The following is a 16,795-nucleotide window of genomic DNA, read 5'->3' on the forward strand; positions in this document are numbered from 1 at the left end:
TTTGGGCACCCGGCCAAGGCAGGTGACACCCAGGGACCGAAGGACACAGCACACACGAGCCACACGTCACCTGGCAGGGGGAACTGTCCCCTAATGCCACCCATGAGCCTCTCCTGGGGACCCCGTGCTTCCCACTAGATCCCAAATCTGAACTCTCCATCCTTTAGGCCCCAAATCCTTCATCCGGACCAGGCACTGCCTGGCTGTGGGCATGGATCCAGAATTCCAGGATAATTCGTGTTGGGACTTTAAATCTCATCCAGTCCCATCCCCTGCCATAGACAGGGAACTTCCACTGGCCCAGGCTGCTCCCAGCCCCATCCAGCCTGGCTTTGGGCACTGCCAGGGATCCAGGGATCCACAGTTTCTCTGGGCACCCTGTGCCAGGGCCTGCCCACCCTCACAGGGAACAATTCCTTCCCAATATCCCATCCATCCCTGTCCTCTGGCAGTGGAAGACTTTCCTTGTGTCCTGGCCCTCCATGCCTTGTCCCCAGTCCCTCTCCAGCTCTCCTGGAGCCCCTTCAGGCCCTGCAAGGGGCTCTGAGCTCTCCCTGGAGCCTTCTCTGGATGTGGCACTCAGTGCCAGGGTTTAGTTGAGGTGTTGAGGCATGGGCTGGACTCGATGATCTCTAAGGTCTCTTCCAACCTGGTGATTCTGTGAATTCTGTGAGTTCTCCTCTCCAGGTGAGCACCCCCAGCTCTCCCAGCCTGGCTCCAGAGCAGAGGGCTCCAACCATGGGAACATCTCCTCTGGGACCGCTCCAGCAGCTCCACATCCTGATGCTGCAGACCCCAGAGCTGGAGGCATCATTTTGGCTTCTCAGCGTGGCCCCCAAGGCCCCTGCACGGAGCGCAGAGCTCTGTTTGCAGGAGTGTCCCCGGGCTGGCACGGGAGGGGCCCCTGCGGCTGCTGACGCGTGTGACCCCCGTTATCTCTGACCCCGCGGGATGCAAACAGGACAAGGTGACCCCGCGGGCTGTGCCCGAGCTACGGGACCACCGCACGGCGTTCCAGCCCCTCCGAGCTCCGGCATCGCCGCCGCGATAGCGGCTCCGGAGCCGCCCGGTGCCGGGGAGCGGGGAGCGAAGGGCGCGGGGGATGCGGGACGCGGAGCCGGCACCGCCGCTCTGCCCTAACTGCGTGTCCCACCCCTCCAGGACCCCAGGCTTGCAGGAGATTTGCTTTCCTTGTGGATGGAAGGGAAAAGACAACGGATTTTTCATTTCTTTATTTGTAATTGTTTAATTTCCTGGGGGAATTGCCGCTGCTGTGAGGATGCTGTGGGCAAAGCCACTCCCAGTTTGGGGACAGGGATGTCCCCTCCACTGCAGGGACACAGAGAGTTTCCACAATGGAGGTGGCTCTTGCAGTGCAGTAAAGCAGGAATTTATAATGATTTCTAACAACTTATAATGATTTATATAAAAATATAACAGCTTATAATGATTTTTCTGCTGAAATTATCCAGGTGGTTTGTAGAGGAGTGGGAAGTGGTTGGGCCATGGCAGCCAAAAATGCAATGAGGCTCATCCCAGTTTGGTGTCAGGAAGGAGTTCAAGATGGATTTGAAGTGTGGGAAGCCACCAGGATGAATTGTAGGAACCACTTTTCAACAAAAATTTGCTCAAAAAAAAAAAAAAAAAAAAAAAAAAATTAAAACAAACAAAAAAATCTAAATAAATATAAATTATTGAAATAATAAATACATTAAAGTAATTATATTAATATTTAATGTATAAGGAATACTATTATTTCTAAGAAACTAAAAATATGATTATGTATTCTGTATTTTACCATGATATAAATCCATAAAACTCCTGAAGTCCAGTGAGGAAGAGACTAGAGTCGAAGAGAACAGAGAATTGAATATAAGGCAATTACATTAGAAGAGAATTACAATACAAGATAATGAGAATGGAATAAAATAATAGAACGATAAGAGAATAGACTAGAATAATTAGAGAGGAGAGAGAAGAATTAGAGAGGAGAATAATTAGAATAGAATGGAATTGAATGGAATAGAATAGAATAGAATAGAATAGAATAGAATAGAATAGAATAGAGAAGAGGATATTCCCCTCCTGTTTGGAAACCATCCATGAAATTATTTTAGGTGTGGAATATTCAGACCAGGATGTGGTGTGCGTGGGTTTGTGACACCTCGGCCGTGTCCTGGTCCTATTCCACCCGTGTCTTGGCCAGGTCCCATCCCAGCCATGTCCTGATCCCATCCCTGCTGTGCCCCAGTCCCATCCCAGCCATGTCTTTGTCCCATCCCAGCCATGTACTGGTCCCATCCCTGCTGTGCCCCAGTCCCATCCCAGCCCTGTCCTGTTCCCATCCCAGCCATGTTCTGGTCCCAGCCCTGTCCCAGTCCCATCCCAGCCATGTCTTTGTCCCATCCCAGCCATGTTCTGGTCAGGTCCCAGCCCTGTCCTGCTCCCATCCCAGCCGTGTCCTGGTCCCAGACATGTCCTTGTGCCATCCCTGCTGTGTCCCAGTCCCATCCCAGCCCTGTCCTGCTTCCATACCAGCTCGATCCCTGTCCCATCCCAGCCATGTCCTTGTCCCAGCCATGTCCTTGTCCCATCCCGGCCATGTCCTTGTCCCATCCCAGCCCTGTCCCAATCCCATCCCAGCCCTGTCCCAATCCCATCCCAGCCCTGTCCTGCTTCCATAGCAGCTCGATCCCAGTCCCATCCCAGCCGTGTCCTGATCCCAGCCATGTCCTTGTCCCAGCCATGTCCTTGTCCTATCCCAGCCATGTCACAGTCCCATCCCAGCCTTGTCCTGTTCCCGTCCCAGCCATGTACTGGTCCCAGCCGTGTCCCAGTCCCATCCCAGCCATGTCCTTGTCCCATCCCAGCCATGTTCTGGTCAGGTCCCAGCCCTGTCCTGCTCCCATCCCAGCCGTGTCCTGGTCCCAGACATGTCCTTGTCCCATCCCTGCTGTGTCCCAGTCCCATCCCAGCCCTGTCCTGCTTCCATACCAGCTCGATCCCAGTCCCATCCCAGCCATGTCCTTGTCCCAGCCATGTCCCAGTCCCATCCCGGCCATGTCCTTGTCCCATCCCAGTCCTGTCCCAGTCCCATCCCAGCCCTGTCCCAATCCCATCCCAGCCCTGTCCTGCTTCCATACCAGCTCGATCCCAGTCCCATCCCAGCCGTGTCCTGGTCCCAGACATGTCCTTGTCCCATCCCTGCTGTGTCCCAGTCCCATCCCAGCCCTGTCCTGCTCCCATCCCAGCCGTGTCCTGGTCCCATCCCAACCCTGCCACAGTCCCATCCCAGCCATGCCCTATTCCCAGCCATGTCCTTGTCCCATCTCAGCCATGTCCTTGTCCCAGCCATGTCCTTGTCCCAGCCATGTCCTTGTCCCATCCCAGTCCTGTCCCAGTCCCATCCCAGCCATGTCCTTGTCCCAGCCATGTCCTTGTCCCAGCCATGTCCCAGTCCCATCCCAGCCCTGTCCATGTCCCATCCCAGCCATGGCCCAGTCCCATCCCAGCCCTGTCCTGATCCCATCCCGGCCATGTCCTTGTCCCATCCCAGCCCCGTCCTGATCCCATCCCAGCCCTGTCCCAATCCCAGCCCTGTCCCAGTCCCATCCCAGCCCTGTCCTAATCCCATCCCAGCCATGTCCTTGTCCCATCCCAGCCGTGTCCTGATCCCATCCCAGCCCTGTCCTGATCCCATCCCAGCCCTGTCCTGATCCCATCCCAGCCCTGTCCCAATCCCATCCCAGCCGTGTCCTGATCCCATCCCAGCCCTGTCCCAATCCCATCCCGGCCCTGTCCCAATCCCATCCCAGCCCTGTCCCAGTCCCATCCCAATCCCATCCCAGCCCAGTCCCGCTCCCATCCCGCTCTGGCTCTCGCAGCCGGTTCACCTTGGAGCAGAACATCAAACAGAGCTGGGCACTCGCACGTTCGGGCCCCGAGGGGCTCTTGGCTCCGTTCCTCCGGGGAGGCGGCTCCGGGGATCAAAGAGCCCCGGGGCTGCGGTCACAGCCCGTGTTGACTTTCCCTGTCCCTGCCTTGCTCCTCCAGGGAGAAGTTAAAAGGATATTTCCTAGGATATCTCCTATTTTCTCAGATATTTCCTATTTCTTCAAAGTTAGAAGGATATTCCCTAGGCTATTTCCCATTTCCTAGAAGTTAAAAGGATATTTCCTAGGATATTTCCTAGGATATTTCCTATTTCCTTGGATATTTCCTATTTCCTCGAAGTTAAAAAGGATATTTCCTAGGATATCTCCTATTTCCTAGGATATTTCCTATTTCTTCAAAGTTAGAAGGATATTTCCTATTTCCTAGAAGTTAATAAGGTATTTCCTAGGATATTTCCTATTTCCTGGGATATTTCCTATTTCCTAGAAGTTAAAAAGGTATTTCCTAGGATATTTCCCATTTCCTAGAAGTTAAAAGCAGATTTCCTATTTCCTAGAAGTTAAAAGGATATTCCCTAGGATATTTCCTATTTCCTCGAAGTTAGAAGGATATTCCCAAGGATATTTCCTATTTCCTCGAAGTTAAAAGGATATTTCCTATTTCCTAGAAATTAAAAAGGATATTTCCTAGGATATTTCCTATTTCTTAGAAGTCAGTAAGATATTTCCTGGGATATTTCCTATTTCCTAGAAGTTAAAAAGGTATTTCCTAGGATATTTCCTATTTCCTAAAAGTTAAAAAGGTATTTCCAAGGATATTTCCTATTTCCTAAAAGTTAAAAAGGTATTTCCTAGGATATTTCCCATTTCCTAGAAGTTAAATGGATATTTCCCATTTCCTAGAAGTTAAAAGGATATTCCCTAGGATATTTCCCATTTCCTAGAAGTTAAAAGGATATTCCCTAGGATATTTCCCATTTCCTAGAAGTTAAATGGATATTCCCTAGGATATTTCCAATTTCCTAGAAGTTAAATGGATATTTCCCATTTCCTAGAAGTTAAAAGGATATTTCCCATTTCCTAGAAGTTAATAAGGTATTTCCTAGGATATTTCCTATTTCCTGGGATATTTCCTATTTCCTAGAAGTTAAAAAGGTATTTCCTAGGATATTTCCCATTTCCTAGAAGTTAAAAGCAGATTTCCTATTTCCTAGAAGTTAAAAGGATATTCCCTAGGATATTTCCTATTTCCTCGAAGTTAAAAGGATATTTCCTATTTCCTAGAAATTAAAAAGGATATTTCCTAGGATATTTCCTATTTCTTGGAAGTCAGTAAGATATTTCCTAGGATATTTCCTATTTCCTAGAAATTAAAAAGGATATTTTCTAGGATATTTCCTATTTCCTAAAAGTTAAAAAGGTATTTCCTAGGATATTTCCTATTTCCTAAAAGTTAAAAAGGTATTTCCTAGCATATTTCCTATTTCCTAAAAGTTAAAAAGGTATTTCCTAGGATATTTCCCATTTCCTAGAAGTTAAATGGGTATTCCCTAGGATATTTCCCATTTCCTAGAAGTTAAATGGATATTTCCCATTTCCTAGAAGTTAAAAGGATATTCCCTAGGATATTTCCTATTTCCTCGAAGTCAGAAGGATATTCCCAAGGATATTTCCTATTTCCTCGAAGTTAAAAGGATATTTCCTATTTCCTAGAAATTAAAAAGGATATTTCCTAGGATATTTCCTATTTCTTAGAAGACAGTAAGATATTTCCTAGGATATTTCCTATTTCCTAGAAGTTAAAAAGGTATTTCCTAGGATATTTCCTATTTCCTAAAAGTTAAAAAGGTATTTCCTAGGATATTTCCTATTTCCTAAAAGTTAAAAAGGTATTTCCTAGGATATTTCCCATTTCCTAGAAGTTAAATGGGTATTTCCCATTTCCTAGAAGTTAAATGGATATTTCCCATTTCCTAGAAGTTAAAAGGATATTCCCTAGGATATTTCCCATTTCCTAGAAGTTAAAAGGATATTCCCTAGGATATTTCCCATTTCCTAGAAGTTAAATGGATATTCCCTAGGATATTTCCCATTTCCTAGAAGTTAAATGGATAATTCCCATTTCCTAGAAGTTAAAAGGATATTTCCTAATCGTAAATTAAAAGGATTTTTCCTAGGAAAAAAATATTTCCTATTTTTTTTTACAAAAACCCCACTTCTGAGCTGCTCTCAAAGAGCATTTAGGGGAGCAAAACCTGGTTTTTGCTAAATTGCAGGGAAAACCCTGCAGGGATGCAGGAAAGGGGAGCTCCTCCATCACCTTTATTATGGACAGCTCCAACTCACAACGTGGAATCGAGCCCGTGGGGGTGTCCCTCTGTGGAACTAAGGATTTCCCAGTAAATTGTCACCTCCTAGAGCTGAAAGCCACTGGGAGATTGGAAATTCCCACTCCCGGGGCCTGGGAGTCCCTCCAGAATGGGAAGTGAGGATGGCAAGAAGCTGCTAAGACGCTTTGTTTCTTTTTGTTCTGCTGAGGTCTGCTGGGAGAACATAATTTGTAATATTTTTCACTCGGAGATGTCCAAAAATTAAGTAAAACCCTAAATTTATAGCACTTTCTGCCCATTTCCAAGCTTGTGGAAGGCCAGAGGCACATAGTTTTTATTAAGCTACCTTAAAATAAAAGAAGGTAGCTTATAAATAAGCGACCTTAAAATAAAAGGTTTATTTTTGAACATTTAAAAAATAAAATGTTTAAATAAAATAAAATAAGGCAGCTTAATAAAAGAAACCTAAACCATAAAATTATATATTTTTGGGCAGTTTTATGAATTATTGTGGGGGTTTTCCTGGATTTTTTGCTCTCTCTATTGCCATGGGAGCCCTTCCTGGGGGGTTTTGGGCAATCCGTGGTGTTCCTAGTGCCACGTGTGGGTACCACAAACTCACCAGCCCGGGGATGCAGCCTCCCCTCAGCAAGATTTTCCCTCACAAATAAAAAGCAAAAAATCCTGATGTTTAAAAAAAAAAAAAACCGTAAATAAATTCATCCTGGTCTTTGCAGTGTTTTATTTTCTCCAAATTTAGGACATTTTTTGGGGGGGGGGGAAGCAAGCAGAGGGGTTGAGCCAAGCCTCAAACACCAAATTCCAACGACTTCATGGGGGATGGGAACACAGCGCCTGCCACAGCCACACCCGGGGGGGCTTTACAAATAAATTGAAATAGAAATAAAGAAATAGAAAATAAATTAATAAGTAAGTAAATAAATAAATAAAAGAAAAAACCAATAAATATTTGTATTATATTATATAATGTAATATAATGTAATGTAATATAATAATAATATAACAATAATGTAATGTAATGTAATGTAATGTAATATAATGTAATATAATAAATATAATGTAATATAATATAATAAATATATTATAATATAATAAATATATTATAATATAATGTAATATAATGTAATGTTATGTAATATAATATAATATAATATAATATAATATAATATAATATAATTAATATAATATAATTAAATTATATTACATTACATTACATTATATTATATTATATTATATTATATTATATTACATTATATTATATTATATTACAATATATTATAATATATATATTATATTATATTATATTATATTATATTATATTACATTATATTACATTACATTACATTACATTATATATTATATAAATATAATATAATATAATATAATATAATATAATATAATATAATATAATAATATAATATAATATAATATTATATAATATAATATTATATTTTATTATATTATATTATGTTATATTATATTATATTATATTATACATAGATAAATAGATACATTAGAAGTAAATAAATAAATAAATAGGAACAAACAAACAGATAAATAAATAAAAATTGGTGATGTTAGAGCACCAAACCCCCCCAGACCCCACTGGCTCCACTGCCCCTGCTCACAACTCCACAGGTTTTCCAGGAGCAGCTCTGCACACACCCCAAATTAAACTTTGTGATTAAGTCCTGCTTCTGCCTGAAAGGAAACCAATCTCTTTTCTTGGTGTTTTTCTGCTGTAAATGCTGATTTTTTTTTTTATTTCTTCTCTTTCTTTACCACGGCTGGGGGTTGCTGCAGGCAGCAGGAGATGAGCTCAAGCGACACGCGAGTTTTCCATGAGAGATCCCAAGAGCAGAACTGCAAACACCCGTCCAAGGTCACTTTGGGCACATTTAATCACCTTTAATATCCCCTTCTCCTCGCAAAGCAAAGCCCCACAGCCTCCCACAGTGCCTGAACCTCAGCTGCTGAACCTCCAGCAGCTGGGATAAAAGCGTTGGGATAAACGTTTTTATCCCAAAAAACGTTTGGGATACGTTTTTCCCGCATCCCAAAGAGCCACTCTGTCGGGATCTGTGATACTTAGATGCTCGCGAGATTGTAGAAAGTCTCTGTCTTTCAGCCCCGCTGCCAAAGAAGGAGTCGTAATTTGTCTGTGCTGGTTTTCAAGGTTGTTTATTTCTTCTTATCTAAAATATTTTCTCTCTGACCTGCAGCAGCTCTGTCTTGCAGGACAGGGGCAGGGCTCTGCCCCTCAGTGGGATGTTACAAACATTATATACCAAAAACTACGTGTGGTATATTTACAATAACGTGCCAATACCTATCACCCATGTTGAACAGTGTGTCCCCAGCCCAAACCAACAGAAAAATGCCAACACCACTGTGAAACGTGGAGGGCATGAAGAAGAAGGAAAAGCACAAGGCATGCCCAGTTTCCTCCATCTTGCTTCCTTTGAACCCCTTACCTAGAATCCTAAAATTCTGCTTTTGCACCCGTGCCACACTAATTACTACTTATGTCAAACACTCAGAGCTTGTAATTCATCCCGAAAGACTGAAAACTCTTTTGCATGGACAGAGATCAGAGACAGTGTCTCTCGGGGCTCTGTACAGGGGGGCTCCTGACCCCCTCCCAGGGTCCCAGACCTTCCAGGGCAGCCACAGGGATGCTCTGGATTCCCACACCACATCTGGCACAACACGGCTCCAGCCTCTTCCAAACACATCCCAGGGCTCGGAAAACCCGCTCGGAATCCCCCACAGCTGCTTGATCTTGATTTCAGCTCATTGTGGGCTGGATTAACTCTTCCATCAGCAGCTGGAAGAGCTTCTTCCAGGGGAGAAAGCCATGGCTAAGCCATGAGTGGGAGGTGGTGTTGAAACCCTGGCTGCCGGGAATTTCAGACTTTCTGTGCTGACAGACTCTGAGCCCCAGGAGAGCACTGCACTGACCTGAGGCCGTGGAGAAGCTTCCAAAATGGAATGACAAAACTGGGATTGTGGGGCTGGAGCAGGTTAAAAATGTGCAACATCACAGGGTGGAAAACTTCGATGATGGGGTTTTAGAATATAGCAATGAATATGGAGCAAGACAGAAGTTTTAGGGCAGAAGCTGCTCCTTCTTCTTCAGCTTCTTCTTCCTTCTCCTCCATGGGTTTGGGTGGTATTTTGTAATTGGACAGAAAAGTCCACAGTGTGGACTTCAAGGGATCAGTTATTGGGTTAAAAGTGAAAATAATGTAATTATAATTTCTTAATTAGGTAATTCAGCCTTTAAAGAAATTATAACGAGAGATAGTTAACCATTTTGTACCTTGCTAATAAAAAACGACAGAACCCACTGCTGTGAGACTGTAATATTGATAAGAAATAACAAAGGCTGAGTCTGAACACGAACTATCGTCTCAAGTACCTTCAATACCCCTCTGAATTTTGTTTTCCGTTGTACACGACTGAAAAGTGCAAAAAGAATTAAAGTCAGGTCTCCAGCAGATGAGATGATGCTGCTGAGCTTCACATCCCAAATTTTACCATGTGCAAAAAAAAAAAGCACAGGAGGAAGCTCTTGGCTTCTCAGCATCCACTTTCACTCTTCAAATTGTCTCATCCTTGATTTTTCCTGGATAAAATAAAGAGAGGATGTGGAAACTCCCGGGCAGCATCCAGGAGCCAGCACCTTGGGGAAGGGATTTCCCCAAAAATCCCAAAAAAAAAAAAAACCCCAAAAAAAAGCCACGTTTGCAACACAGAGAATCCAGGAGCAGGAGCATCATTAAAACCCCGACCGAACTTCTTCAGCTCTGCAAACCCTGGGCGGCGCCGCGGGGAGGGAGGGGACGCAACTGGAGGAGAAAGTCGAGAAAAAAAAAAGGAAAAATCCCAAATATCGCAACCGTGCCGCGTGTTCCGTGGGAAAACAGACACCGAGGGCGGGCTGGTGTGGCGGGGCGGCTTTGCTGCGAGCCCGCAGAGCCGGGCACGGCGCCGGGGGGAGGTGGCAGCGGCGCAGCGGGGTCCGGGGGGTCTCGGTACCGGCGGATTTTTGGGGCGTCCCAAAACCGGGGCAGCCCCGCGGAGCCGAGCGCGCCCCGAGCGCTTTTGGCCCTGCGGAGCCGCCGTCGCGGGGGGGTCACGTGGGCGGAAGTGGAGGCGAGGGGCGATGGAGGGAACGCTGGAACAGCACCTGGAGGAGACGTGAGGGGACACGGGACACGGGGACACGGGGACACGGGGACACGGGACACGGGGACACGGGACACGGGGACACGGGACACGGGGGACACGGGGAGGCATGGGGGACACGGGGGACACGGGGGACACGGGACACGGGGACACGGGGACACGGGGAGGCATGGGGGGACATGGGGGACACGAGGGGATATGGGGGGACGGGGGGTCACAGTGGGGATATGAGGGACATGGCGGGGTATGGGGGGATATGGGGGGATATGAGGGACGTGGAGGGACACAGGGGGATGTGGGGGACGTGGAGGGACACGGGGGGATATGGGGGACGTGGAGGAAAACAGGGGGATATGGGGGACGTGGAGGGACACAGGGGGATATGGGGGACGTGGAGGGACACAAGGGGATATGGGGGACGTGGAGGGGCACGGGGGGATATGGGGGACGTGGAGGAAAACAGGGGGATATGGGGGACGTGGAGGGACACAAGGGGATATGGGGGACGTGGAGGGACACGGGGGGATATGGGGGACGTGGAGGGACACAGGGGGATATGGGGGATGGGGAGGGACACGGGGGGATATGGGGGACGTGGAGGGACACGGGGATATGGGGGACGTGGAGGGGCACAGGGGGATATGGGGGACGTGGAGGGACACGGGGGGATATGGGGGACGTGGAGGGACACGGGGACAGGGGAACACGGGGGATATGGTGACACGGGGACGTAGGGGGAAATGGGGACATGGGGGGACATGGGGGACATGGAGGGACTCGGGGACAGGGGGGACGCGGGAGGGTGTGAGGGGCACAGGGGGACAGGAGGATATGGGGGATATGTGGTGACACGGGGACGTGGGGGAACATAGGGACACGAGGGGATGGGGGGACACAGTGGGGGTATGAGGGACATGGGGGGGACACGGGGGGATGTGGGACATGGGGAAGGTATGGGGGACATGGGGGGTATGGGGAACATGGGAGGACATGGGGACACGGGGGGATATGGGATCACGGGGGGATATGGGGGACAGGGGAGGATGTGGGATCACGGGGGGATATGGGATCATGGGGGGATATGGGATCACGAGGGGATATGGGATCATGGGGGGATATGGGATCATGGGGGGATATGGGGGGATATGGGGGACATGGGGGGATATGGAATCATGGGGGAATAGGGGATGACGGGGGGCTATGGGGGACACGGGGGGATCACGGGGGACGCGGGGGGATAGGGGATCACGGGGGGATATGGGGTCATGGGGGGATATGGAGGACATGGGGGGATATGGGATCACGGGGGGATATAGGATCACGGGGGACACGGGGGGATATGGGATCATGGAGGGATATGGGATCACAGGGGACACAGGGGGATATGGGATCACGGGGGACACGGGGGATATGGGATCATGGGGGACACGGGGGATATGGGATCACGGGGGACACGGGGGGATATGGGATCATGGGGGGATATGGGATCACAGGGGACACAGGGGAATATGGGATCACGGGGGACACGGGGGATATGGGATCACGGGGGGCTATGGGGGATCACGGGGGGATCACGGGGGACGCGGGGGTGGGGCGGGGCCGGGCGCTGAGGGAGCCGGGGCTGTCCCGGGCCGCGGTGCCGGTCGTGAGCGCCGCTGTCGCCCCCAGCATGAAGAGCCCGGCCGTGGTGGGCGTGCTGTGCACCGACTCGCAGGGGCTCAACCTGGGCTGTGAGTGAGGGCATCTGCGGGCTGCTGCCTTGGGGGCACCGGGGGGTGCTCCTGGCCCTGCCCACTCCCCTAAAGGCTCCCCTGGGCTGCAGGCAGCCCGCCCTGCCTGGCCTCTCCAGGGGCTCCCAGGGCTGGGGGCACCAGGTCCTGCCCACGGGGGGTTGGGGTGCCCTAGGCTCTGCCCACGGGGAGTTGGGGTGCCCTAGGCTCTGCCCACAGAGGGTTGGGGTGCCCCAGGTCCTGCCCACGGGGTGTTGGGGTGCCCTAGACTCTGCCCACGGGGTGTTGGGGTGCCCTAGACTCTGCCCACAGAGGGTTGGGGTGCCCTAGGGTCTGCCCGAGGAGGGTTGGGGTGCCCCATTTCCTGCCCACGGGGGGTTGGGGTGCCCTAGGCTCTGCCCACGGAGGGTTGGGGTGCCCCAGGTCCTGCCCACGGGGTGTTGGGGTGCCCTAGGCTCTGCCCACAGAGGGTTGGGGTGCCCTAGGCTCTTCCCACGGGGTGTTGGGGTGCCCTAGGCTCTGCCCACGGGGTGTTGGGGTGCCCTAGGCTCTGCCCACAGGGGGTTGGGGTGCCCCAGGTCCTGCCCACAGGGGGTTGGGGTGCCCCAGGTCCTGCCCACAGGGGGTTGGGGTGCCATAGGCTCTGCCCATGGAGGTTTGGGGTGCCCTAGGCTCTGCCCATCGGAGTTTGGGGTGCCCCAGTTCCTGCCCACGGGGGGTTGGGGTGCCCTAGGCTCTGCCCACGGAGGGTTGGGGTGCCCCAGTTCCTGCCCACGGGGGGTTGGGGTGCCCTAGGCTCTGCCCACGGGGGGTTGGGGTGCCCCAGGCCCTGCCTGTTCCCTCTGAAGGGCTCCCTGGGATGGGGGCACCACCCGGCCCTACAGACCCCCCCCGGCTGGGGGTACCCGGGGCTGCCTTGTCCTGCACCAGCGCCACTCTGGGAACACCTGCCTTGCCCTGCTGCCCTGCCCCTGCCTTCGGGTGTCCCCAGGGGCCACCACCTGCCTGTCCCTACCTTGGCCAGCTCTTCCTGACACCTCAGTTTGGGATGTTTGGTGGAGGGAGAGGAACCATTTGGGGAGACACTGAGTCAGCCCCCAGGGAGGGAAATGGGCCAGGCAGGACCAGGGAGGGAAATGGGCCAGGCAGGACCAACCCCCTCGGGCTGGGGGGCAGTCAGGCCTGTCCCAGAGCACTGCCCTGGCTCAGGGGATTTATCCATGCCCTCCCACCCGTGCAGGCAGGGGAACCCTGTCGGATGAGCACGCTGGCATCATCTCAGTGCTGGCCCAGCAGGCGGCCAAGCTCACCTCTGACCCCACCGACACGCCCGTGGTGTGCCTGGAGTCGGACAGCGGGTGAGGCCCCAGCCTGCAGCTGCTGCTGGCCCCACCTTTGCCTTCCCCCAGCCCTGGGAGCCTCCTGGAGTCAGATCCCTGGAGCAGCTCCTCGTCTGGAGCAGCCGTAGGAGGAGGCAGGCACTGCCACAGGCACAGTCACTGGGTTAATGGGGATGTAAAAGCAGGGGGAAACCTTTCAGGGGCTGGTGGTTACTGCAGCTCAGGAGCTCTTCCCCCCTTGGGATCCCTGTGGGTAAAAGAGCCTGGGGTCCCTATAGGTGACAGAGCCTGGGGTCCCTGTGGGTGACAAATCCTGGGGTCCCTGTGGGTGACAGAGCCTGGGGTCCCTGTGGATAACAAATCCTGGGGTCCCTGTGGATAACAAATCCTGGGGTCCCTGGGGAGGACAAATCCTGGGGTCCCTGGGGATGACAAATCCTGGGATCCCTATGCATAAAAAATCCTGGGATTCCCTGTGGGTGACAGAGCCTGGGGTCCCTGTGGATAACAAATCCTGGGGTCCCTGTGGATAACAAATCCTGGGGTCCCTGGGGATGACAAATCCTGGGGTCCCTGTGGGTGACAGAGCCTGGGGTCCCTGTGGATAACAAATCCTGGGGTCCCTGGGGATGACAAATCCTGGGGTCTCTGGGGATGACAAATCCTGGGGTCCCTGTGGGTGACAGAGCCTGGGGTCCCTGTGGGTGACAAATCCTGGGGTCTCTGGGGATGACAAATCCTGGGGTCCCTGTGGGTGACAGATTCTGGGGTCCCTGTGGATAACAAATCCTGGGGTCTCTGGGGATGACAAATCCTGGGGTCCCTGTGGGTGACAGATTCTGGGGTCCCTGTGGATAACAAATCCTGGGGTCCCTGTGGATAACAAATCCTGGGGTCCCTGGGGATGACGAATCCTGGGGTCCCTGTGGGTGACAGATCCTGGGGTCCCTGTGGGTGACAGATCCTGGGGTCCCTGGGGATGACAAATCCTGGGGTCCCTGTGGGTGACAGAGCCTGGGGTCCCTGTGGGTGACAGAACCTGTCAGAGTCAGTGGGGCAGCAGGGACGTCTCCATCACTGCTCATGGAGTGGGGAGATGGAGCAGCCAAGGCCTGGGATGGGGATGGGGCCTGGGGCTGCTCAGTGATTCCCCTGCCCACTGCCACCCCCAGCAGCTGCTGCTGGCCCAGCTGCCCTCCCTCAGCCCTTGCTCCTTGTTGTAGGAACATCATGATCCAGAAGCACGACAGCATCACCGTGGCAGTGCACAAGCTGCTGTCCTGAGCCCTGGGAACCAGCTCTGCTCCTGGCTCCTCCCTGCACTGCCACCCTCCCTTTGGAGCTCCACACCTGGGATGAAAGCTCTCCCTCCCTCTCACCAGCTCCTGGGCAGCTCCCTGGCTCTCCAGCTCACATTTCAGCCCTTGTGCTGCTGAGGATGAAGCGTGGGCACGCCCCCAGACCCTGTAATGACCAGATCCTCCCTACTGTATGTGGGGGCCTCATTTGTTGGAGAAATCAATAAATGACCTGTAAAAAACCTTTCTTCCTTCTCTCTGCCCTGGCTGGGAGAGCTGGGCCTGGTGCTTCCTTCCCAAAGCCAGGCAAGGTAACTTCTCCCACTGCCTTCATTAGCATTTCTCTGGAGAAAAACTGGAACTCGTGGAGGCTCAGTAGAAAAGGTACAAAAGCTTTCCGAGGAATTTCTCCTAGGAAACATTTCACCTCCTCAAGTTAAACATTATGTGGGAGTTCTTGCTCACTCACTGTGCCTTGGGTTGAAGTTCAAACCTGGCCCTGCCAGGGCCCTGGGAGCTGTGAAGGGATCTTGGCAACATCCTCACAAATCCAGGCCCCTCTTCCCCTTGCAGATTTGAAGCACTGCAGGGAAACAATCCTGCAAAAAGATGGCGGAGCTGCTGCACCCCAATGGTTCCTGTGTGCTGGGGAGGGAAAAGGAGCTGGGCTGCAGCTGCTGGAAGGGGAAGGGAAACTTCACAGCAGAGCATGAGGGAAAACTTTGAGTATCATTGTCACCATTAAAAATGAAGGGATGGGACCATTTGCAAGCTAAGAACGATTTATTGCTCAGATAAACATCAGTCTCAGAGGCTGTGAGATTTTAGAGGAGCAAGCAGTCAGCAATAGCTCCAGAGCAGTCACAAGTTTCTTTGTTACAAGGCAATACAGAACTTTCTAACCCAATAGAAAAGGCCACAGGATTTATTTTGTTTTTCTGACCTATGCCCTTTACTCACTTCTGCTGCACTGCAGATACTTTTATCTAATGGGCTTTTAAATCACAAGTTTTAATTTAATGTTTCTATTATAACTTCTAAACTCCCAGCCTACTCCATCCTATTCTATGACTACACTATAAACCTTTCACCATCTCACCCATGCAGTTTCTCACTTAAGGCACGTTCTTACTTACAGCTACAGATACATAGGTTTATTCTTTTTCTGCTTCATGTCTGTGTATTGTATTTTTACATCAATCCAAGCGTCTCCCAAGGCTGCAGATCAAACCCTTCAGTGTCTGTGGAAGTTTTGGTTTTTCCGATTCCCACGCTTGGGCTGAGTCAGTGAAATGACACTGTCACTGCTCTGACTTTACTCCTCGGAGCAGCTCTGTTGGGCAGTGACAGTCACCGGCTGACAGGAGTAGCCCCTGCCCGGCCAGGCTCCACATCCCTTCCAGCTCAGTGTTCACCTGCAGCAGAGCCCTGATCTTGGCTTATCCCAGCTCTGTGGTGGCCCTGGGGTGTCCTGCCCCCCTCTCCCTCCATCCCACCAGGCTGGGAGCAGCTGGAGCTGCAGTTTCCCCCTGAGCATCCAGCAGCTCTGAGTGCAGATGCTGCTGCCCCTCTGCCCCCTCCTTCAGGCCCTTAAACCACACTCACTACAAACCTCATCCAGCCTAAATAAAGCTCAGTGTACATATTGAAACCCCTCCTGCAGGGAAAGCTCCTGCACAGGCTCCCAGAGATCCTGGGCTCCACCAGAAGGATGCAGCTTTTGCATTCTGTGCCAAGGGAGAGCAGAGAGCATCACTGTCCCCCACTGATGCCAGTTTTCTCTGACCTCGGGAATGACTGGGGTCAGCAGGAAGCAGCAGGGCCGTGTTCACCCAGGAGTTGGGGCAGGTTTACAGTGCAGGCAGGGAGCCAAACCCCGGGGCTGCAGCAGCGCGGCTGCTCTGCCCAGCTGCAGAACACCAAGTTTTCCAGCCTGTCCCCCCCTCGGTGATGCAGTTCCCGGCCGAGGGCCCTGCAGGACGGGCAGGGCCA

General features: G+C 51.1%; 1 protein-coding gene across 1 annotated transcript; it reads left to right on the forward strand.

The window, feature by feature from the left end:
- Positions 1–10,356: 10,356 nt before the first annotated feature.
- LAMTOR5 (late endosomal/lysosomal adaptor, MAPK and MTOR activator 5) lies at positions 10,357–15,047 on the forward strand. Its single transcript, XM_068173548.1, has 4 exons — positions 10,357–10,447; positions 12,104–12,165; positions 13,406–13,523; positions 14,729–15,047. Exons 1-4 carry the CDS (start codon positions 10,413–10,415, stop codon positions 14,787–14,789), a joined length of 276 nt encoding a protein of 91 aa, XP_068029649.1. The 5' UTR covers positions 10,357–10,412; the 3' UTR covers positions 14,790–15,047.
- The last annotated feature ends 1,748 nt before the right edge of the window (positions 15,048–16,795 follow it).

The sequence above is a fragment of the Anomalospiza imberbis genome, chromosome 26 (genome assembly GCF_031753505.1).
Source record: "Anomalospiza imberbis isolate Cuckoo-Finch-1a 21T00152 chromosome 26, ASM3175350v1, whole genome shotgun sequence".
In the NCBI taxonomy this organism is placed as follows: domain Eukaryota; kingdom Metazoa; phylum Chordata; class Aves; order Passeriformes; family Viduidae; genus Anomalospiza; species Anomalospiza imberbis.